Below are 23,600 nucleotides of genomic sequence, written 5' to 3' on the forward strand. Positions count from 1 at the left end.
TTCACGTGCTGCTGATTTTTAGACTATGAATCAACAGTACATATTTGGTATACTGAAATATACTGCTCTAATCTTGTTGTTTTTTTATAGTTTTGGAGATTTTTCTTGATTGATCCAGAAGTACATATATGGAATACTCAAATAAAAGTGTTTCGATTCTATTTTTTCATAGATTCGTTACTTGTTTTTCACATGCAGCTAAATTTTAGATTATGAATCAGCAGTGCATATATGATGTACTGAAAAATTATGCTTTAATTTTGTTATTTTTGTAGTTTTGGATATTTTTCTTCTTCGATCTAGAAGTATATATATGGAATACTGGAAAAAAAAAGTGTTTCGATTCTGTTTTTTATGGATTCATTACTTGGTTTTCACATGCAACTGATTTTAGTTTCATTTTGGTTGTTTTTTATATGCTTTTGAGTTGCTTTTGTGTATCAATCATCGGTACGTATATGATATACTGGTGGATTTTGATGAAACAAGTTCATATCTAAATAAAAAATCATGTATTATGTTTATTTCATTAGTAGATCTGATATTTCTATGGTTTTTGGTTTGTTTTTCAGTTTTCTTTTGTGTATTAACCATCTGTACATATATGACGTACTGTTTATTTTTGTGTTTACTATGAATTTATAGATTTTTTCATATTTTTTTGGTTTGATCCAGGAGTACATATATGGAATACTGAAATATGTGCTTTGATTCGGTTAGATTTTACGGATTCATCACTTCTTCTTGACATTCAGTTAAGTTTTTCTCTACCTGATCAGGTGCGTATTAACTTTGATTCTTCGTTTTTATTTACTTCTTTAAAAAAATGAGTTCGATAGATTTACAAAATGAGTCTTTACAGGGATACCAGGTAACCCTAGATTTGTTAATTTTCAAAGCACCAAATTTGAAATTTTGAAGTTTCGTTCAAAACCCTAATTTTGATTTCCTTGGATGAGCAAATTAGTTCTGAGCTACTAGAGGCATTATATGAGAAATTTCAGTCTGAATGTGCAAAGTTCTCGCAATATCAGGTCAGTTAAGGAATGCGGGACAATTTTCAGGTCTTAACATTACTTTGTTCTCATTTACTTGATTTCCTCTTGGAATCCACTTTGAATAACGATATTTTACCTTGATTTGTTCTTATGGGTATTTTATTTTGCAGTTTGATTTTCTTGCTTCTAGCTAATTTAGGATATCGATCCCGATGCAATAGGATTTCTCGGAATGTAATGCCTTTCTATTGGAGCTTAACAATAATTTTTCTGTTTGACTAGATATTTCCCAGCATATGTTTAAGAATTACACATCATATACCAACTTGAACGAGTTCCCCAAGTTGCATGATGCTAGGTCATGTTTGAGGTGATTCACACTAAGGAAAATGTGGTTTGGGTTCTGATTTAGATGCGATTATTTTCGACTTAGCAGACCATCATTCTCAGATGTGAATGATGAATACAAATACAAAGGGTAATATCCGCCATCAGACGACATTCCATGTACAAAAAACTTTTCTCGCATTTAGAAAAATTTGTAATATTGTAGGTTTAGAAATCATATTCTATTGTGTTCATAATTATAGGCATAAATTTGGTGCATATCAAAGCACTTAAATGAATCTTAATTAGAGATTGCATAGGACGGACACAGAAATGACATGAATTATTGCGAGATAAATTAATCATCTTTTAGATGCCTATATGATAACGATGTTTTACTTGCATTTGATAGTCTGTGTTGCAGCAGAATTGAAATGACAATGGTGTTGATGTAGCTATTGCAGTTGTGGTTTAAGCTAAGAATATTGTGATGCAGCAAGATAGAAGATTACTGAGAAGATGGAGCTGAAGGCAGTGGTGAATGGTTGACTGCAGAGGTGCTGGTGCTGCAATAAAGTAAAGTGAATTGAGGAGTACTTATATTCCTAAGTAGTGTAGCAGATGTGTACTCATATTTGTAAGCAATGTGGCAGATATGTACTCAAATTTGTAAACAGTGTAGCAGATATGTACTCAAATTTGTAAACAGTGTATCAGTTATGTACTCAAATCTATGGTAGTATGTTATTTCACACGTACTTAAACAGTGGGGTATATTAGTCATTTCCATGTTTTCAAATAACTTTGGACCTTAGAATAAGAGTAAAATCTAGTTGGACCCTGCTATAAATAACCTTATGGGCTTAGGACCAAACAAGAAATTTTCCTTTATTGAAAGGTAAGAAGAACTCGGAGTCGGAGTGTTTGGCTTTATCGTATTTAAAGAGTGTGTCTCACTGCGGAAGTGAATTTTAAAGTAAAGGATTCCCGGCAAGCAGCTAAAAAGCTCCAAAATGCTAAAGCTGAGACAAATAAAGTAGGTCAAATTTGGGACAACCAATCTTGACCTTTGACTTCATCCCTACTACGCTGACAATCCCAATGTTAGAGTTATTCTCCTCTCCACTATTCAGATTGTGTCATGTCTTGTCCCAAATCTAAACTAGTCTATTTGTTGTCCCAATTGTAATAAGTTATGAAAAGTTTTACTGTATCAATAACCGAAATCTGATTCGCCTGAAATTATGGCACCATAACAAAGATAACAGTGTAAATCTGATTAAAAACAAAGGGTATAATGGTAAACTGGGCTTTCAATATCATTTCCCTTTTAGCTAAGGGCAGTTTCTGTGAGATGAGATTGATCAAAAGAGAAAAATGGTTAGGAAAAGGAACGGATTTATAGATTTTCCCATTGCAGTCCAATAAAAGTAGTGTGTTTCTTCTCATTCCGCACGACACTACCTCAACCGCCAGCGGCTTCAGTTAAACCGCGCGTTTTAACCTAAACCACTGGTGATACCACACATTCCATGCATCCCGAGTTTGCTCGCCAACGGATATATCTGAGCGGATAAACATTAAATCATCCAACGACTTTCTTTGAATTTCCTGTAAATACTCATTTCTCACATCTCAAATTAAACCTGCTTCAAACCTCAAAAAATATCACATGAAATCTCTTCACTTAATATAATTTATTATTAAAAGATGTCCCGATCCTTGTTAGTTCGTCGAGCTCAGTACACTCAAGAAGAAAATTTAGCTATTTGCAGAAATTGTGTGTTGTTACAAACTTAGCTTGTTGAAGCCCACTATCCAGGTGTGAATTTTTAGGAGGTTATTTACGAGAAGTTCTGATGTTACACCCGTAACCCGAGTCGTCGTGTTATTTCTAACCTACAATCTCGTTTATTAAGAAAACCTGATTAGATTAGTGAGTCAACTCAGTCAAAAAGACCGAGTTCAGCGAGTCGGCTCATTCAGTCATTTGACTGCTGAATAGTACAAGGCCTGAGCCATTTGTACATGTCATCCACCAATATTGCGCCATGATGGCGCTTCACCAAGAATGTTGCGCCATAGGGTGCAAAATGATGTACTCTATCTGAGTATAATTTTACCATGTAATAAATTCACGGTGATTGGCTCAGTTAGTCATCTTACTGCTGAAAACTACCCCAGCCGCCAATCGCTTTAGCTAAGTTGCACATTTTAACCTAAGCCGCTGGTGATACCATACAATCCGTGTGATCCTTGTTTGCCCGCCAACGAATATATCTGAACGGCCAAAAATTAAATCATCCGATGGCTCTCTTTGAATTTCCTATATATACTCATTTCTCACATCATATCAAATTACACCTTCATCAAACATCAAAAAATATCATATAAAATCCCTTCACTCAATAGAATTTGTCGAAAGATGTGTCGACCTTTATTAGTTCGTCGAGCTCAATATACTCGAGAACAAGATTTAGCTATTTGCAGAAACTGTGTTGTTACAAACTCATGTAGCTGAAACACACTATCCTGATGTGAATTTCTGGGAGGTTATTTACGAGAAGTTCTGCAGTGACATCCGTAACCCGAGTCATTGTGCTATATTTCTTTTTTGGAAAGGTGAGGGGGTTAAGGAAACCCTAACCGTACAAACTGATGAAGAAAAAAAAACTAAAAAAACGACTAAATTACAACCCAAACCAAACAGGCTGTCACGAAAAGGAACCATATAACTTATCTATAATAGACCTTTCCCATAGCGTCGTCTAAAAGGATGTTTGTCACTCCATCGTTCTAAGACAATTAAGAAAGACGTAAGTGAATTTTTAGCTTTATGAAAGTCAATGGTTTTAGAGTGAGGGGTTAAACTAATGCTGAGTTGGTAAAAAGATCTTTAGATGAATGGCGATGATGGAAAAATATGGTTTTCCGATTGGTTGTTCTGAATTCCTTAACAATTTCAACCTCTTTTGTTGGTGTTGTTCCGTCAAGTAAATTTCAATAAAGATGGTCCATTAGAAAATTTTTGATTGGTTAATTAAGCTAGTAAATTGAATCATAGTTTCCAACTAGAAGTAAAAGCAGTGCTTAATTTATAACATATGTAATTTAATTTCAACTGAAAGCAATACTTTTCATTAATTAAAATTAGAATTACAAAAATATCAGAAATAAAAGTTACAAGTTCTCTAATATCGTTAATCACTGCCTTCTTCCGTTTGATTTCATTCTCTAAGACTCGGAATACTTTCAGTTACCAATAAACTTGAAAATTGACATATATCTTCGTAATTTTGAAAAGAAAATGCGGATAGTTATAAACCAGAAGTTGCTAAAAGCGTAGAGGAGTTTTCTTATGGTGGTGGGGCAACGATATAATAACCCTCGTTTGGGTTCTAGGGCGGGAATGATGCTGAAATGCTTCTCGGATCTGGTTGAATTACTTGATGTTGGAAAACAACACATTTTGGGGTTCTGTTTCTGGCACTTATGTACTTTCTACTTGTGTATCTTTAGGGTTCTCGTGCCATGATGAATTGCTTCTAGAAGTACTAATGTCGGAATTACCACGACAATATGGATTTACAGATGGATTATATCCAAACATGGTATCCATCTGCCATTTATGAACTGGCCACAAGTGCAAAGTCATCATTTGTTGACTAGCCAATACAAATCGTTAAGATCTGCTTTCAATTGATCTTCATTGCCCTTAACATTGTAGTATGGATAAGTACCTTCCTTAGATATTGAAATCATCGAAATCGTGATTGGTTCTTCTTGTAAAGTTATACTTGGCAACTCCCAACATATTTCAGGCATATTTGATGAAGACGATGAAGAAATTCCATTTGTGGTTGGGTAAGTCATAAAGCCTGGTTCTTCTGGAGGCGTCTGGATATGAATGATTAACTTATCATGACAAATACGAGTTACCACCGGGAAATCAAACCCCCAAATGTGCATGTTGTGAACACCAATCGTCGGCTTCGCAATTTTCGAGTACCGTTCGAGGCACAGTGCTTCAGTAATATGTATATCAGCGTTTAATTCAAACTTCTCCCATGACCTCTGTGGCAACCTATCAAAATACGATGTAGAAACTTGCATCTATCTTGGCGGATTAATCGCCTTTGCGAAAGTATGTTGTAATTGGAAAAGTAGTCTTTCTACCAAATACCAAACACCTTTGTTCATCTCCGGGCAGAAAAAAACAAATCCTCATAGGAAAGACACAATCATGATTAACATAGTCATGCATCATCTTTTCGTGGTAAAAATGCCGATCTCGCCACGTCCATCTTCTAGTCGTAACTTCATATGGCTCTAAAGGCTTTGGTATGATCCCAACATAAATTTTCGCCTTCTTCTATCGTGAATCGCATCTTCATCCATTTGACGCAAAAACTCCATACACATTTCCTCCTCTTCTTCGTACAACGTTTCATCCTTCTCCATATCTTCCTTAGAAGAACCAAAATTAGGATTCATGGTTGAAAATCGAAAACAATTGAAATTAAGAAAAGATTGATCGGATGAAAGATTGTTGTGAATTTGTGAGATCAAGCTCGAGCTGTATTTATGGAGGTAGAAACTAGTCGTTCTGGTGACTGTTTAAAAGTAGCCATTGGCGGTCCTAGTTCAAACGCCAGAGGTTCGCCTACGCATGCCAGCGATTGTCTTTCAAACGCCAGCGGCAACAATTCGTCCTGGCGCTTGACGGTCAACCGCCCACTTCTTTTCCATTGTGGGAAACCACGTTTGACCATCCACCTGGCTCAACAGAAATTTGGTTTTGTATATTGCCATTGAAATTGCCCTTAAAGAGTATGCCCAGATACCATTTAGAAGTTATTTTTCCATTTTTGAAAAGTCAAAAATTAGTTTCGTGACGAAGTGTAAAAAAGTCTGAAATAGACCATGAAACGGTTTTGCTTCTGAAGTTGATTTCTGCTTGTAGTGGGTTTGGATACGCTAAGAGCAACTGCAGTGGACGACTAAACCCAAATTTGGTGTCGAGTGGGCTGGCGTAGTGGGACGGACCATCGATCAAAATTTGATCAAAGAGTAAAACTCGGACCAAATTTGGTCGGCGATTAAGACCAAATTCAAATATAGTCGGGCGTTTATATAATGTCCGCCTACCCGACGGGCGTTGGTATAATGTCCACCTGTAACCGCGCGTTCGTAAAGTTAACGCCTGATGCAGGGCGTTGGTATAATGTCCGCCTGGATGGGGCGTTGGTATAATGTCCGCCTGAATGGGGCGTTGGTATAATGTCCGCCTGGATGGGGCGTTGGTATAATGTCCGCCTGGATGGGGCGTACGTAAAGTTAACGCCGGACACCCAGGCGTTGATATAGTCATGATCCCACCTTCACAAAGTTTTGAAAACTTTGCTTGCGGCGTTGTCTTTATCAACGCCCCAATTTTTTTTTTTTTTTTTTTTGAACCCGGGCGAACGTATAATCTCCGTCCCACACACCAGGCGTTGCTATAGTTCACGCCCTATACAGGCGTTATCTTTATCAACGCCCTATACAGGCGTTATCTTTATCAACGCCCCATACCAGGCGTTATCTTTATCAACGCCCCATGCCAGGCGTAATCTTTATCTACGCTGGACGATGAAGCGGACTTTATATCAACGCGCGACCAAATTTACTCGTCACCCGCTACGCCACAGGACGGACTAAACCCAAATTTGATCTTTTTTTTTAGTCTTTGGTCTTTAGTTATGCTCGCACCACTGTGGACGCTCTAAGTAGAATCACAACCAAAACAGTTTTGCTTCAACAAAAAAAAAAAAAAAAAAAAAAAAAAAGGAAAACCTCTTTAAAGCAAATGTAAAAAGTATAATTGATGGCCTGCCTCACCACCTCCTTGCTGCAGTGCACGCAAAGACAGAGTACCAAAGTGAAAATGTATTTCACCCCCTGGTTATTATAAAACTACATGATTAAAGGGATACAGTGCAGTGTTGTTATCTAAGTTGTCAGTGTAGCTAATAAATTAATACCTTAATACAGCTCCCGTGACCTCACAATCACATGGAGAAAGAAAGAAGATCCCCTCCTATAGCTATCACCTAGGTTGAATGACCAGAGAAAAAGACTAAGAAAAAAAAGAGAGATTGCTTCTGAAAATCACCATTAAACCTGCAACATCACTCCCAAGTAATGATTTGAGCAAAAAAAAACAACCAAAGAAATCCAAAAAAGAAGACCCATCATCAAATCAGATGGGTTTGTTCTCTTCTCTCACTCTAATCCTTCTTATAATCTCTACTACATTTGCGTCTCTTTCCAAATCTGCTCCAGATTACTCTACAGTAGTTTACAAAGGCTGTGCAAACCAGACATTCTCAGATTCAACAGGAGGAGGAGTCTATTCACAAGCACTCTCAGGTCTATTCACTTCACTCATATCCCAATCTTCAAAAACCAAGTTCTTCAAAGCCACAGCAGGTGGTAACGGTGGTGGGTCAGTTTCATTCACTGGTATTTTCCAATGCAGAGGAGATTTAAGCAATGGAGATTGTTACAGTTGTGTGAGTAAACTCCCAAAGATTATAGACAACATGTGTGGTAAAACCATCGCCGGCAGAGTCCAACTGTACGGCTGTTACGTTTCTTATGCGGTATCAAACTTCCCGGTGATTTCTGGTGTTCAGATGCTTTATAAAACATGTGGGAGGTCTCAAGCATCTGGTGTTGGGTTTGAAGAGAGAAGAGATACTGCATTTGCTTCAGTAGCTGATGGTATTATGAATCAAAACAATGGGTTTTATACTAGTCAGTACCAGTCTGTTTATGTGTTGGCTCAGTGTGAAGGTGATTTGAGTACTAATGATTGTGGTGAATGTGTTAAGACTGTTGTTCAGAAATCACAAGTTGAGTGTGGGAGTTCGATTTCTGGGCAGATTTATTTGAACAAGTGTTATATGACTTATACTTATTATCCTAATGGCATCTCTAAGAAAGATTCACCAGGTACATTTCTCATTTCTATTTATTGATTGTTTTATCTTTTTAGTGTGTTTTTAGTATCTTCATTGATGATGATGGGTTTGGTTTTGATTGTTCAAAGGAGATGGAGCAGGAGGAGGTGGTGGTGGTGGGGCAGCACAGAATACAGGGAAAACAATCGCTATTGTAGTGGGAGGAGCAGCTGGTGTTGGGTTCCTTGTTATCTGTTTGATGTTTACTAGATCTTTGTTGAAGAAACATGATGATGATGGTAAGTTTATTGATTGATTAAGAAAAGTATACTAATCACTAAATTGATTTCTTAATTTATTCACCTTTTAGTGGAAATTAGTAGTCTAATCATGGATAACTTATTGGGAATTATGTGTGCAGATTACTGAAGATCATGGATTGATGGGGCAGTAAAAACTATTTTGATGAGAAGAGAGGGGTTTAGGAAGAGATAGATAGATAGAAAAAGGAGGGGTTTTCACTTTTTTGGATGTAAAAAGAAAAGGGGATACTTTTTGTTGGGAAGAGGAGCATATTGACACATTGTTGTTATGAATTGTTTAAAGAATGAATGAATGAATGTTTTTTGTTTTAGATTAGCAACATCTATGATTTTACTTTTAAGTGGGATGGACTATGGAGAGAAAGAGCAGTTGCAGAAGAGATTATTTTTGGAGCACAGAGATTTCCATCTTTCTTTACTAATTTCTGTTCTGAATTTCTAAATTTCTTAATACACATATCTGACACACAAGGGTTGTTGGAAAATCTTGCTTATATTTTATGCAACTACTTGCAAATCCCATTACTCAATCTCTGGTGACAATCCATTGTTTCAGGGTTCATATTTTGAATGGTGGGGATGGCTTTTAGCATCAAGGTTGGTGACATTGTAGTTCAATGTCTTTTCACAGTTTTCTAAAACTGGAATTGGGGTCTTGGAAACCCTAAACTTGTGTTTGTCCTTTATTTAGAAATCAGAATAAAAATAATACCATTTGTAAATTTGTACTACTAGCTAGCATCATATGCATTTGTGCCCATTCAACAGTCACATGGCTTGTCTGCTTGTACTTTCTGTTTTTCCATGGGCTGGCTCTCTATCTCAAGCTTCTTTTGGTTCATACAATGCAGTCACCAAGTCAAAAACAGTACATTGTTGAATTATTAACAAAGGAAAAGACAAGGCAAAGAAAGAAAGATACTAACCAACTTGCTGCAGAGGTGTTTCTGGATGGGTTCTTCCTTGGCTCTCTCTGATCTGCAGGGATTACTGCAGAGATATGTTCTGAATCTGGAAGAAGGATGAATAGCAAAGAAGATAATGAAAAATGTACAAAATCAAATGTATTGATGATATTTTTGCATTATAACTGAAGTTAATTTACATTCACACCAAGAAAGGAGAAATACATTTTTTTGCTGATCTAGAGATGTACAAGCCTATGAACAAAAATCAGTAAACTAACCACATACCCTTCAAAATTTGTGCTTGTCATGAATCTGTCTGGCTCAGGGTACCCTCTTGCATTTGTTAAGAGGCCTTCACCATTCAGGCATTTCATGTAAGCATTTGTGCAGCTTGAGAGCATTGATCTAATTTTACATAAACCCACATTTCTTTTCATGTGTTTAAGGTGACCCATCCGCCTAAGATAATTCCTTGTTCAAAATTGATTGCTGTAGAAGCAACGGTAGGATGGTAGAGTCAGGAATTGTTATCAAAATCATGCTGGAACATTTTCCCTACTGAGAGCTAGGATCTTGATCGTCTTTCACACAAGAGATTCACAGTGTCTCAATAGCTTTAAGCTTCCTCAAATTCTTAAGCATCATCCCTAAATTTCAAGCTTTTTGATATGGAGAGATACCTTTCCTTACACCATTTGTAACACCTTTATAGTACCGGTGGAGTTAGCAGCAATGAACATATTTGATTTCCTTCTCCAGCAAACACTTGAAACAAACTGTCCATTGTCGTCGCTGGACTCTTGTCCAGAAATGGGATCAATAGAACCAAACTGATGAGAAGTGATTGGCACGGGGAGAGATCTATAGTAAGAATAAATCTGCAGAAAACAAAAAGAATTAAAAGCCTCTCCAGCAATTCCTGACACGTGTATGCAGCACTTTTTGGTTAAAAGTCAGAGTGTGAAAATGCAATCAAATTTGAAAAGAGCAAAGAATACCTCATTTGTTTCTGAACCGCAAGCAATATATCCATCTGAGACGGCCAAGCCCACAAAGTTCTGAAGAAGCAAGTTTGAAAAATTAATAAACAGACAAGGAATCAACATTTACTTTACATCAAACAACTTTTCAATGGATCAACATCAGAAATGCATATCAGAACCTCCTATAGCTAAAGTAGTTGAGGAGGATAAACAAAATGCATTCAGTTTAATTAGTTCATGCATATTTTTTTCTTTGCATTAAAACCAATGTCATACGTGATGGTTCTTTTGTTCATCCAGACCCAATAGAAAGGTATTCACCATTTTATCCCTCCACTGGATTTGGACAAGCGTACACCCTACGATACTTTTACTCGAGATATTTTAACATCCAGTGCGTACAAATGAGATTTGCAGGTTCAAAGGTGAACAACATTTAGGAATAGGGCAAACCTACCTTTTCATTAGTATGACCTTTAAAGGTTAAGCTGCAAGCATTAGTAGACAATGAACCAGAAACCGTTTGGTTGAGATCCCAAAGCTTTAGCGTATTGTCCGTGGATGCAGAAACAAGGGTTTCATGGTCCAAGAACTTCACATAGCTAACAGCTTTCGCGTGCCCTGCCAATGAGCACCAAGGGATCCTTGTATTTCGAAGATCATAGCAGTGCATCTTATGATCCGCAGACCCAAATGCCATCAAATGCGGGGTATAAGGAGAGAACTGAACACAGCAAACATTTGCGGCACTGCGTATAGTGCAGGTAGACTTTCTCTGTACAAAAGTTGTTATTGTTCAGTTACTTCTTTCTAACCAGGTCAGAGTATTATTTATCAGCACTCATGCAGACTTACCGCCTATCAAACCCATCTTACTTTCATCTCGATTATGAATTTATGAACTATAACACTCTATGTTCCAACTCCAGTGATGCAAATAATATCATCAGGCACAAACTACAGAAAGCAAGTTCCCATCTCTAGTTTTCAATCTTAAAAGCATGGAATTTAGGATAAGATAAGAGAACGTACCTCATTAAGGCTCCATAATTTCACACAACAATCGTCACTTCCACTGGCTAACTTCATGGGATCCATTTGAGAAAAATCGATGGACCAAATTCTCGTCTCATGTTCTTTGTATCGAGCAAATCCCTGACCAGTGCTTGCATCCCAGAGCTGCAATTCAAATAATGTTATGAACTGTTCAAGAATTTAGTAAATAACATAAAACATTCATTGACTAGTGACAGATATACAAGTAACCTTAATCTAGTAAAAAAAAATGATTAGCAAAGAAAATTGTAAAGGAGAACCTTGAGTTGTCGACTCACAAATGACCAACTAAAAGAGCTTATGGTAGCCAAACCCTCAGCTCTTTGTTACATAAAGTGAAGTTTTCTAGAGTTTGTATCAAGCTAAACTACTAGTTTACTACACATCTATGCTACAGACACATAGACATATACTTTTAATGAACACCATTTAGTGCATAAGAAAACCCACCTGTACAGCACCATCATAATCAGTTGAAGCCAAATAATTCTTTATGTAACTATTCCAGCAAACGCAACTGAGCTTACATTTGCTGGACATCTCAGCCACTGGATACTGAATATCAACAGAATCATCCAACAACCCGTTGAAATCAAAGATTTTAATTTTCTTTGATACTCCTGCAGCAGCAAAGTACTCCTCATCTCGGTCAAAACTCAATGAGCAAATTACATTCGCAGAACTGAGAAGATCCCCATTTCTTAATGTCCCACGCACTTCAAACTTTTTATAGCGAGTATACTTGCATAGACCATCAAAAAAGGCACTCACGCGATCTGCAGGTTTCTGGTTCACAACACGTGGTGTATTCCCATTTTGTACATGTGACCATTTATCCCGCCTGTTAAGGAAATCAGTGTCCAAACGACCAGTGGCAGAAGCATCTGGAAGCAAGAGTTGGGATCTCATGGAGAAGTAAGCATTTTCAAGCTGGCTCATATTCCTCATCAACCTATCATCATTCACATTTAGCGAAGGTGAAACCTTATCGCATGTGTCTAACCTTGGAGGTTCTTTGGGAAGGAGGTCCTGTTCTCTTGTATCCTTATGTTCCAAAGAACGAATACTCCTTGTTTCTATTGAGCGTCTTTTCTCAATTTCCTTGATATCTGTTTCTAAGCTGCTGATGTCTTCAACTAATTTAGAGGCCTTTTGATCTTTTTGTTCCTTCAAAGATGTTAGAAATTGCAGCAGCAGCTCTGATTCAGCAAAATCTTCTTGAACAGACGGGTACCCATCCTCAGATGTCAACTCTTGAGATTCGCCCATAAGTTCAGATTGCAGGATTGCCCTGTTTATATCATTACATATAAATCACTTTGCTGCTTAGAACAAAATATGACAACAAGCGTATACTTACAGCTTGCAACTTTTTTGCTAGTTTTCATATGCCAGTTGAGGAAACCGGAAAAGATAGAAAAAAACAGGTATGGTATACAAGCTCTTAGGCTTCTACTACCAGGTGATTTATGTCTAGTAAAATATACCTTCCGATACAAACAACGTTATGTATGCGCTATCTTGAAGTGTGGAGCACTCTAGGTTATCAGGCTTGCGCTAACATATTTTTTCTATGCTAACTATGATACAGGGAGTTGGACGGAATTGGGAATACCTTGTTGTGGGCCGTGATGAGGGCACTGGATGAAGAAGCCAGAGACAAAAACCAGCTTCTTTTGGGTTTTCTGACAGAAAATCTGGAGGAAGAATTCGATGCTGAATCTTTAACATTGCTTCGGTATGCAGTTCCGATGACTCAGAATGGGAAAGCAGCTAAATATAATGAGGCCAAATTAGTCTAACTCGGGCTAATATATCCTTTCTATCAAAAATACGAAAAACAGGGATAGCTTGACTAGCGACAAACAAATGTGGAACCTGTAGGAAATACAGATTTGTATAAAAGTTGTTTAATAAGTTGCAACAGGTAGCAAATATTATTTTATTCTACAGTTGCATTAGGATACTTTTATGAGGAGGAAACATTTCAGCACAGAAAATAGGCTACATAGAGCGTTATTTCAACAGAACAAGAAGTCCAACTTATGATCTGTGTTTTAGTATCTTTGTATCACAAATGTCAAGATCTACATAGTACTACTAAACAATGCCAAGAGGGCATTGTATTTCATCTGAAGAAAAATCATTCAGGGACATGAGCCAGAAAAATCTTAAAGACATTTAAGTTTCCCTTATTTTTCCAACTTCTGGTATAAACCCAAAAAATACGTATAAGTTCAATGCAGGTGAATCGAATAATAAAGGATCTTTTCCAATCAGACATTTATAATCCAAACTAAAAGAATTTCTCTCCTGATGTCTACTAATGAAGTTGTTCGAGTTCATTAGCTTTTTCAGTATATCATAAATTCTTCCTTTTAGCAATGAATATCATTACCTAACTGAATTGGTAATATTAAACAGCATGAATGTGTCAGTGTAGGGTATAAGAAGGACTCTAAAGTAACAGCTAAAACAATACAATATATATACCAACCTCAAAGAGAAGAATCCCAAGAGAGTAGATATTTGAGAACAATGTGGATCGCATTCCTTGAAGCTCCTCTGGGCTAGTATACCACCTCTCTTCGGACTGAGAATTTACAGAGACCAACTGTGGCCAATTGCTATTAGGTATTATGCCGTTGCTGGACCTTTTGCGAGGTCTGTCTTCTGAATAACCAGAATAATGCGTCTGAGTGCTGCTGATATCAACTGTATTGCGCTTGTAGTCAGTTTTAGGTAAAAACCCGAACTGCTGCCGAGTAGATGCTATGTTCTCATTGAGTTTTCGATGCTTTGTTGTAACAGTATGGAGGGCATGCTCACTTGATTCCACGTCCTTATCGGCACTCAACTGCCTCTTTGAGAAGGGAACATCTAAATCACGCATGTTCTCTGACAATGCATTCCGTGCCAATGTGCCAACATATTTGACTCGATTTGATGGCAACAACTTTAAACAAGACGGACGAAAATCTCGCAATACAATCTGTTTGGAGTGTGCAAGATCAACAAGCTGTACAATCTGCATAAAAATATCCAGCCTCTCAGCTTTATCCAGTTTACGCAACCCTGGTTTCATCCACTCTCTTAAGGTAATTCCATCATCTAACCTCTTACGCTGAACTCTAGAAACACTTTGCCGAGATGGGTTTTCAGCTTTAACACTTGCATCCAATGGAGCATCTAAAACTACATCATCAACACCCCTGCGAAAACCTGGTTTCATCCACTCTCTTGAGGTAATTCCATCATCCAACCTCTTACGCTCGACACCAGAACCATTTTGCCGTGATGGGTTTTCAACTCGACCACTTGCGTCCAGCGGAGCATCTAAAACTACATCATCAACACCCCTATGAAAAGCTGGTTTCATCCACTCTCTTGAGGTAATTCCTTCATCTAACCTCTTACGCTCGACACCAGAAACACTTTGCCGTGATGGGTTTTCAGCTTTGACACTGACATCCGACGAAGCATCTAAAACTACACTATCAACGCCCCAACTCTTATTCTGACTCGTTTTGGAAACACCAAAGCCATCAACACCTTCTGGATACTTGCACACAGCTCCCTTCCCTTTCAAACTATTCTTAACAAGAAAACTCGAAAATCCAGATGCCAGAACCTTGGTCCTCAACCCTCCCGAAGACGATATAGAGTCGTTTGATATAACATTATCATAAGTCCTAACCACATTCTTGGAGACATCGATACTAACCTTCGCTTTATTCTTAGCCTCCCCCTGTACCAAATTTCCCACACGAGACATATTTCTCATATCCTCTCCACCACCACCAGCTGAATTAAACGGCTGCTTACCCCTACGTACGGAATCTCCACTCTCTTTCCTCGAAACAGCAGCAATCTGTCCACCACCTCCTCCTGCTTCCAAATTTCCAGCCAAACTATTCCCATCCACAGACAAATTCAAATTCCTGTAGTTCTTATATATCAACTCTTCCACCATATCAATAGCATCAACACAAGGACTATTATTGCTACATCTCGGCTCGGAATTATCGAATAACTTGACATACTTCGGTGGCTCCACCGCATCAGCACCATCAGGTATCACACAAACCTGTTTCCCTCTATGGTTTATATCATCTACTCCAACCACCGTATCTCTCTCACTATGTGCTTCCATTCTACCCTAACAAGCTTTATCAAATCATACTAATCTTCAGTATTATTATCCATTCATGAACCCTAAATTAGTAATTGGTTTTGACCTAATTTGATAGAAAAAACAAAGTTAGGCTAGAAAAACAGTAAGATTAACCTAATTTGAGGACCATAAACAGTAGAAGAAGAAGGAGATATACCGAATTCGCAATGGATGGTTGGAGCTTCAGAGAAAACCCTAAGTTCTTCAGTAAATGATCAGAGGGAATTTTAATTTGAGAAAGAGAATTAATTTTGCGCCACTCAGTTTCACTGTGACAGACGGAATGTAGAAAAGGGGCGAAAATGAAAGAAAACGTTTTGTCGCGGAAATATATCCCAGGCGGCATTAAAATTAAAAAAATCTGTAATTTTGTTTCTTCGAATACTAGGTACTCTTTGTTACTGGACACTTTTAACGTGGTGATTTTTAGTCCGTCGGATAATGGCATTTACTCGGCTAAAATTATATCCTCAGGCTTGTGAACAACCGTTAATCTGTTGGCATCCACATCAGACTGCTAGCAAATAAACGGGTATAACTCGTGTTTAAACTGAAAAATTGAGTGCATATTGCTTAGATCTATGCTTTGTTGTACTACTTTTAATAGAAATAAATAAATTAGACTGTTAGATTTGTATAAATCTTTCTTCTTTATTGAGGCTTAAAATGATATTATTAGACTACACAAAAGTTACACGAGGATACGATGTACTCTGGTAATTTAGTTAATACAATTTGGATTATGAAAAATTAGACGATGTGCTTTCATAAGACATGCGGTTTCTTTCTGCTGCATACTCAGTTTGCTAATCTGTCTGTTTCCTGATTTTCTGTTCGATTTTCGTGGTTTAATGTGCAACATGAATTTTTTTTTTTCAATCCCTCTAGATAATTGTGTAACATTATTTTCGATGGTCGACACAAGAAATTATTAATGCCTCGAGCTGAATTGGGGATAATATTGAATAAGGATGATATCGCCTAGAAAAGATGGTTGGTACTTTGGGGAACGGTATGTGGTACATTGTCCCTTGGGGAAAGTTGTATGGAGTTAAATGAAGCTACGTAAGTACACAATGTGCAAGGTGCCCATTTTCCCCAATGCGAAATTTGGTCGTCCCAAAGTTTTATATGAGGTTCTAATAAAGGACACGCTTTCTTCTTCTTGGGGCTTATCATTTGTTTGTAGGTGGTGGTCCTAATCAGTGGGCAAACATATTACCAAATTCTTTGTTTTTCAAAACTAAAGTGTGCCCCGTAAACGCATGATAAGGGTTGGATTCACTTACATCGTCCTTTTTTTACCCCATCCAAGAGATGTTTCCAGCCGTCTAACACACTTACAGATGCATTTACGGATTTACAGTTATTTAAGTCTTTTTTTAACACCGTCCAAAATATGTGCAGTGTTCGTGGATTTAAAAGCAAGATTTTTCGCACGTGTTATTCATGCATTTTTAGTTCTAGGAGTTGGGTTGCACTGTCGATGTGTTTTTTGAGCCGTGTCCGACGCACCTACGTTCGCCGTGTCTCATTCGCGCCTGGTTTGGACGTAATGATGACTTGGGTTTAACGCGTTTTTTTTTCTTTCATTATCATTTAAACTTCTTTCTTTACGTTTACTATTATTAACTAAGCTAATTTTTCACCCGTACGATATGTTTTTGTCTAATAAGCTATTCATGGAAAATAATGCAATAGACAAAACGTAATTAAAAAATTATGGCTTGGAGCATTAGAAAGTTTATATTAGGGTTGTTAGGATGTCTTAAACTGAAACTATAGATATTTTACTGCTCATAATACAATTTTCAACTTCCTTCAAAATCATCGTATTTCTCAATAAAATAACTTAGAAGTTTGATCTTGGAGTCACATCTTGCCACTTCTTGAAGCTTAGAAGCGTTCAGGGACTAATAGATGGATCAACGCGTATGTGTAAAGTTTAACAAGTATAGAACTTTGTCAATTTTATGATATTACACATGAGATTCCTCATGGACTAACCGTAAATCTTTGAAAAAACTCACAATGAGAAAATATCTTGTGATGCACATGCAAATGTTGTACTTCCCAAAAGAAACGAGTTCACCAAAACTTAAATTTACGTGTCTTGTTAAATATTTAGTGTCTAATGTAGCATTATCTAAATGGCTCTGTTCAAGTTGTCTACTTCTTGATACACATCCTTGCATAGTCCTGCGAAATATGTATAAAGCTAGAATTGGTTGGTATAAATTTTTCTGCCAACTTTCATACACAACGTCCTCATTCAAGAAACAACGGTATGAAAGTGTACTTACAGTATTCTCATTCAACCACATGTTCATGCACTGTTTTTTCTCATTCAGTGTTTTGGATTATTTTATCAAAGCCTTAAGATTTCTTGGCCGATGCCATGCACTTTGCTGTAATTAATTGATGTTGAAACACCAGTGTCCTGCAAGGAAGAAGAATCAGAGAATTCTGGAAAATCATCCACTACGCTGTATGTTGGACTCTTTGGAATGAAAGAAATGGCCGAGTTTTTGGAGCAAGGAAGAAATGTGTTACTGAGGTTATAGATCATGTTAAATATTTTGTTGTTTTATGGTTTTGTGATGATGACACTTTCATTTATTATATGAACGGACATCTGGTTTGGATTACCATTATTTCCGATCATTATACATTTATTATATGTACTTGAACATAAAAGTTTACATATACTCTACGTGTACATGAATCCCATATACACCGAGTGTATTTAAACACGTAAATTTCCTTGAATATGTTACATGCATAAAGCGTGTGTTTCATTTTAGTCCAACAAAAAAATTAATCGATTATTCGAGTTGAAGGACTATATAGGCCTAGTTAGTGCGTGATTGCATGTGTACCTGGGGATTATAGGTTAAACCCCTATGATGACTGTATGAAGGATTATATAGGCCGAGTTGGTGTGTGGTTGCATGTGTACCTGGGTACTATAGGTTATACCCCTAAGATGATTCTATGAATCCAAGTGATATATATACGCCAAGTGAGTGTGCAAGTAAATTATACTCATTTATAGAATGAGCCTGACAGCCTGTGAATTAAAAGGCGAGTTATAAATAGACTTAACTCAAGTATGCCCGTGACTTAATAGGATACACTTTTGAATTGTAGGGAGGGTGAAACTGTACATGGAATTAGTTTGTGTAACGCATGAATTATTCCATCATAACCTGATAGTCAGACAAAGTCACTAATGAAACCTTGCTACGTATGGAAATTGTTAGAATGAAATTTTTTGCCAGGGTGGTTTTCAGTCTGTTAAAACCTATGACATATGCAGCGATTAAATTAAACGGTTTATCATGCGTTAACACTTACGCTTCTATGTAATTTCCTTGGCCAGCTAGGCCGATTCAAATCCGCATGCCTCAATTTACCCGTGATGCAATTAGATTACCAACACAATTCATGAAAGCCAAAAGACAACAACAATGTTTTATGTTTGTAATTGCTTCACATGTATTTGCTTCTCGCCTTCTCCTGTTATTTTGCACGTTTTATCAATCTGTTTTAATTACTATTTCTGCACGGAATATTCCACAAAAATCTCTTATTTCTGGTACGGAATGTTCTACCTTTCCCAATAAATTTGGCGAGTACAAAAAGTCTCTCGAATTATGCCTTCAGGATTCAATGAAGCCCTAACACCGTAATCGAATTCAAGGATTGTACTTCCTTGACCCGACCAAGAAACACACTGTATAAGGTTCTGATGATGCTTTTTAGAGAAGAAGAAAACAAATTGTTTTTGATGTGTTGGAATGGGAGAACATCTTCGCTACTTATAGTGATATTCATGCCTGTTGGTAGTGTCGTTTCATCACCAACAGACGCTTCCAAAACCCATTAATGGTGGCTTATGGGAAGAGACGCGTCTGTTCAATTTTGAATGGAAATTTCTAGATTTTACAAAGTAAAACCAGAAAAAAAAATTCCACGAGACGCTGTCTCGGACTCTGCTAGTGGGCGTTTCCCCCTAAACCCCCACGACTTGACCGGTCAGGTCGATCACCGTATAACTCCGCGTAGCGGCAAACCTTGAAAATATCCAACATAATAAGTACTGGTCAAATATTTTTAATTTGTTTATATGTTTTTTTTTCCTTTATAGATCATTTAGTTACCAGAAGTCTCAAAGAGAGTACAGCACACACACATATGTTCAAATGAACATAAGATGCTTCTTTGTATTTATCAGCTTTACTTATTTACTTAAAATGAGATTTCAAATCTTATATCTTCATTTTTTTTCTTTAAACACAGCAAGGGAGTTTTCTTTAAACTGCTCGATGATTCCATTACCTACAGATATGCCAACACAAGATAAACAGATACATATCATCCCTCGACGTCCAACATTAGATTGGTCGACTTATAAAGAACCACACCTTTCAAAAATAACCAATAACGAAAACACTCACCCGTAGACTGTTGATGTGTGTATCAACTTATTTACAGTTTTTAAATGGCTTCAAGCTCGCTCGCAGTTTTTCTAGAGAAATACATACTATAAACTTACCTCAAATCACTGCAGTAGTTTATGAATATGATGAATAAACTAAGAACCACTATTATTAAATACATTAACAGCGTGTTCGGTTGGGAGAGTCTAATCCCTGGTAATCGGATTACAAGGTAATGCAACCAATTTTCCCAACCGAACAGAGTTGTCGGGCCCGGAATCAGATTATACGGGAATCGGATTCCCTTCAAATCCTTGAATTCCATTGCAGCGTATAATGAGTGGAATGGAAACAGATTCTCGGGAATCAGTTACCATATCTTTAAAATTACTCAAAAATCCTTGATGGTATATAAGATTCAATAATTTCAATCTAGATTCGAGAATTTTCGTTCTGCTATTTTGATGCATGCAAAAGTTTAATAATGTCGTTGATTCTTCTCGTTTGATTATGAATCTTCATTATCAGAAGTTATGGCTTCTGGTTTGATGGATTTAGTTTAGATTATTTCATAACCAGGAAATCCTTTTGATTTGGGGTATTAAAGACTTCTTGTGTGGTATACAACTATACATCCATCTCCTGATGAGTTTAGTGGATTCTTCTAACCGAACACCTTTATCTATAATCAGTGAAGTGATTCCCTATAATTCGATTCTAGGAATCCAATTACAGGTAATTGGATTATTATACGACCGATTATCTCAATCGAACACGCTGTAAGATTCGAACGAGAAATACATTAAGATTTGAAAGAGACAATGAGCTTTACCAAAAATTTTCCACGCCACAACCACAACAATCGCATTGCAAAAATATTTTGCTGCAGTCCCTATCCGACAACGAAACCCTAAAAAATAAAAAGTAAATAAAAAATCATTAGTAGAGAGTGGCGGCACCGTAATGCTGGAATTTGGTATTTGCTTGTGTGCATTATATAACAATCCTCCAAGCCAAATAGTTCCATAGAAAGAAGACTTCATTTCGGAAATAATATCAATAAATATCTTAAAATTGACATAATTTTTTATGATTTTGGATAACTATATGGGGATTTTAATAAAGTGCCACACTTCGAATTGCAGTTTTAGAAAATGCCACCGTTTTATTCAGAGTATATTAAATGCCATACATTTGACCTTTTCCATCCAAAAAAATCGTTGCCATCAGTTAGTGCATAGGTGACAGTTATCCAGCTTAGTAAAAGACATATAAACCCTCAAATTTGTCACCAACTCACCAAACCATTCCATTGAATCTTTTAGTAAAAGACATATGTTGTGATGTTTTAGCTCTCACTCTTACTGTTTCACTGATTCTGTGAATTCCACTAATGATGTAAAGCTTATGCCTATTTACCACCATACAAGTAACCACAATTTTCTTTTGAAGAAAAAAAAAACAATAAATAATTGAGAAGGTAGTGAAAGACAATAATAAGTAAGACATGAGTAATGAAGGAAAGAGACCTTCCCAGTTATTAAGTTCACTATGTGAACAGAGCCATCCTTCAACCCTGTTATACCACGACTGAAATCTGAGCTGATAACCAAGCAAGTTAAACCTTCGGTATGATATGGATGACCTGGAGAAAGTAAATCCTTTAGGATTCGATTAAAATTATAAAAAAAATAGATGAGATAATAGAATCTTTATGTCTCTGCAGTACAGGGGGCACTTTCCTATTAGACTATTGACTATTATCAATTTTACTCAGCCATTATAGTGCCGGATCGGATGCAAATAAAAAATTTACAGTTGATAAGTACTGTTAATAACAACATGAACGCTCTCTCTGGTTTTAGGGTCCCAAACTCTCAGTGATGCATCATCAGAACCGGTACAGATTGTTTTCCTGGAAAAAGAAGGATAGAAGTTTACATCCTAAGACTGGGTAATGAAATCTAATTATTATTAACACAGCAAGCTTCGCTTCAAGATATACCATTCTCTCCGTCTTCTCACTTGGACGGAACAACACCTTCATCTGATCCGACTGATTTGTGAGAAAGAGAACGGCAGAATGAGCATCTTTTTCCTTGTATATTTAAAATTCTTCATCAGTTAGTCTAAAATCTCATGGATCTAATATCCAGTGAACCCTAAATTCTATCATCCTTACACTCGATCAGCCATAAGAACAATCAACACCATTTTCAAATCAAGCCCATCACAATGTAAGTGAACTTCGAATACTACTTGCCACCCATTGATTCTCATGTCTTCTAATTCGCAAGAACAACTGCCATTAAACCCAATCTCATCCACCGTCTCCTGTAATTCATGACCACCATTTGATCAAAACCAAATTGGGCAAAAACCCATCTTCAGATTACATCAAAACCCCCGATTCAATTCCTTGGTTGCTGTTTGAAGAAGTCCTGTATAGGAACGGTAGGCATCCACCATTTGATACTAGCACTGCCTCAATCGACCGAGACTCAGCAGAGAACGACATCCCAATTTATTCAACTCCACGAACTCAAACCATTGCTTCAAATTGAAATCGACCCACCAATCACAACAACTCAATTCATCCCAAATCAGGCCCAATTTCGGTTTCATACAGAATCCATCAATACGCAGCTGAACCCCAATTGACAGTAGAAGCTTTTTTCTTTCATCGACGCCATCCGAGACCTCGTATCCTCTTTTCTTTCTTTCAGAATATCCTCTTTTCAAGGGTAAATATGTAAATTGCGACCGATTCTTTTGACCGAGTCAGCGAAAAAGACCAAATGTGTGGGTCCTGACGGAAAAACTAACGGTTGTGGCATTTAATTAATACTGAAAAAAACGGTGGCATTTTCTTGAATCGGGATTTACAAGTGTGGCAGTTTGTTAAAAATCCCTAACTATATTTATGTATTGCAAGGTTTTTATCCAAGAATCTTCTATATGTCTATGAATACATTTTATTTTCTTTGACGGAATTAAAAATATTAACAAATATAAAATTCAATGGATAGACTTATATACTTACTGCAATATTTTCCGCGGAAAAAAAATAATTGGGTATATATTTTTTCACACGGTTTAGGAATAAAATTGATCTTTTTCTTTTATTATGGAATGAATAATATCACGAAAAATAATAATGAAACCTATCTATGACTTTATATTTTTGGACAGCCCCGTTTATTGTTGGTATATTTTTATATCTTTCAAAATAATATCACGAAAAATACCTTGGCAATTATTATTTTTAGGAAATGAGTAATATAACAAAAAAATAAATAATGAATTCGATTGTTTATCGTGTATTTCGCGTTTATTAAAATTTCTCATTCTCTCGTTAAAACTTCATATCATGTTCTAGGACTCCATGATTTTTATTAACGATTTCGTATTTGACTATTGGGAAATTATAGGGAAGAGGAAGCAT

General features: G+C 36.8%; 2 protein-coding genes across 3 annotated transcripts; one reads left to right on the forward strand and one right to left on the reverse strand.

The window, feature by feature from the left end:
- Positions 1 to 7,290: 7,290 nt before the first annotated feature.
- LOC113340188 (cysteine-rich repeat secretory protein 3-like) lies at positions 7,291 to 9,071 on the forward strand. The gene is made up of 3 exons (XM_026585402.1): positions 7,291 to 8,321; positions 8,419 to 8,568; positions 8,691 to 9,071. The coding sequence occupies exons 1-3, from the start codon at positions 7,571 to 7,573 to the stop codon at positions 8,696 to 8,698; spliced, it is 909 nt and encodes a 302-aa protein (XP_026441187.1). The 5' UTR covers positions 7,291 to 7,570; the 3' UTR covers positions 8,699 to 9,071.
- Positions 9,072 to 9,641: 570 nt separating this feature from the next.
- Positions 9,642 to 16,007, reverse strand: LOC113340187 (protein SUPPRESSOR OF PHYA-105 1-like). Of its 2 annotated transcripts, XM_026585400.1 has the most exons (8): positions 15,871 to 16,007; positions 14,037 to 15,777; positions 13,155 to 13,312; positions 11,990 to 12,830; positions 11,516 to 11,662; positions 10,941 to 11,258; positions 10,499 to 10,558; positions 9,642 to 10,378 (listed from the first exon to the last, which is right to left on the reverse strand). In XM_026585400.1, the coding sequence occupies exons 2-8, from the start codon at positions 15,690 to 15,692 to the stop codon at positions 10,187 to 10,189; spliced, it is 3,372 nt and encodes a 1,123-aa protein (XP_026441185.1). In that variant the 5' UTR covers positions 15,693 to 15,777; positions 15,871 to 16,007; the 3' UTR covers positions 9,642 to 10,186. The 2 variants fall into 2 exon arrangements, with proteins under 2 accessions (XP_026441185.1, XP_026441186.1); XM_026585401.1 differs by having other exon boundaries at positions 14,037 to 15,970.
- Between the last annotated feature and the right edge of the window lie 7,593 nt (positions 16,008 to 23,600).

Source organism: Papaver somniferum, unplaced genomic scaffold (assembly GCF_003573695.1).
Source record: "Papaver somniferum cultivar HN1 unplaced genomic scaffold, ASM357369v1 unplaced-scaffold_21, whole genome shotgun sequence".
NCBI lineage: Eukaryota > Viridiplantae > Streptophyta > Magnoliopsida > Ranunculales > Papaveraceae > Papaver > Papaver somniferum.

Coding starts and splice junctions, on each gene's coding strand:
- LOC113340188 (XM_026585402.1), top strand. CDS start 7,571: ATGGGTTTGTTCTCTTCTCTCACTCTAATCCTTCTTATAATCTCTACT. Junction 8,322..8,418: donor CTCTAAGAAAGATTCACCAG/GTACATTTCTCA, acceptor GATTGTTCAAAG/GAGATGGAGCAGGAGGAGGT.
- LOC113340187 (XM_026585400.1), bottom strand. CDS start 15,692: ATGGAAGCACATAGTGAGAGAGATACGGTGGTTGGAGTAGATGATATA. Junction 11,663..11,989: donor ATTATGATGGTGCTGTACAG/GTGGGTTTTCTT, acceptor TTTGAATTGCAG/CTCTGGGATGCAAGCACTGG. Junction 11,259..11,515: donor AATTATGGAGCCTTAATGAG/GTACGTTCTCTT, acceptor ACTTTTGTACAG/AGAAAGTCTACCTGCACTAT.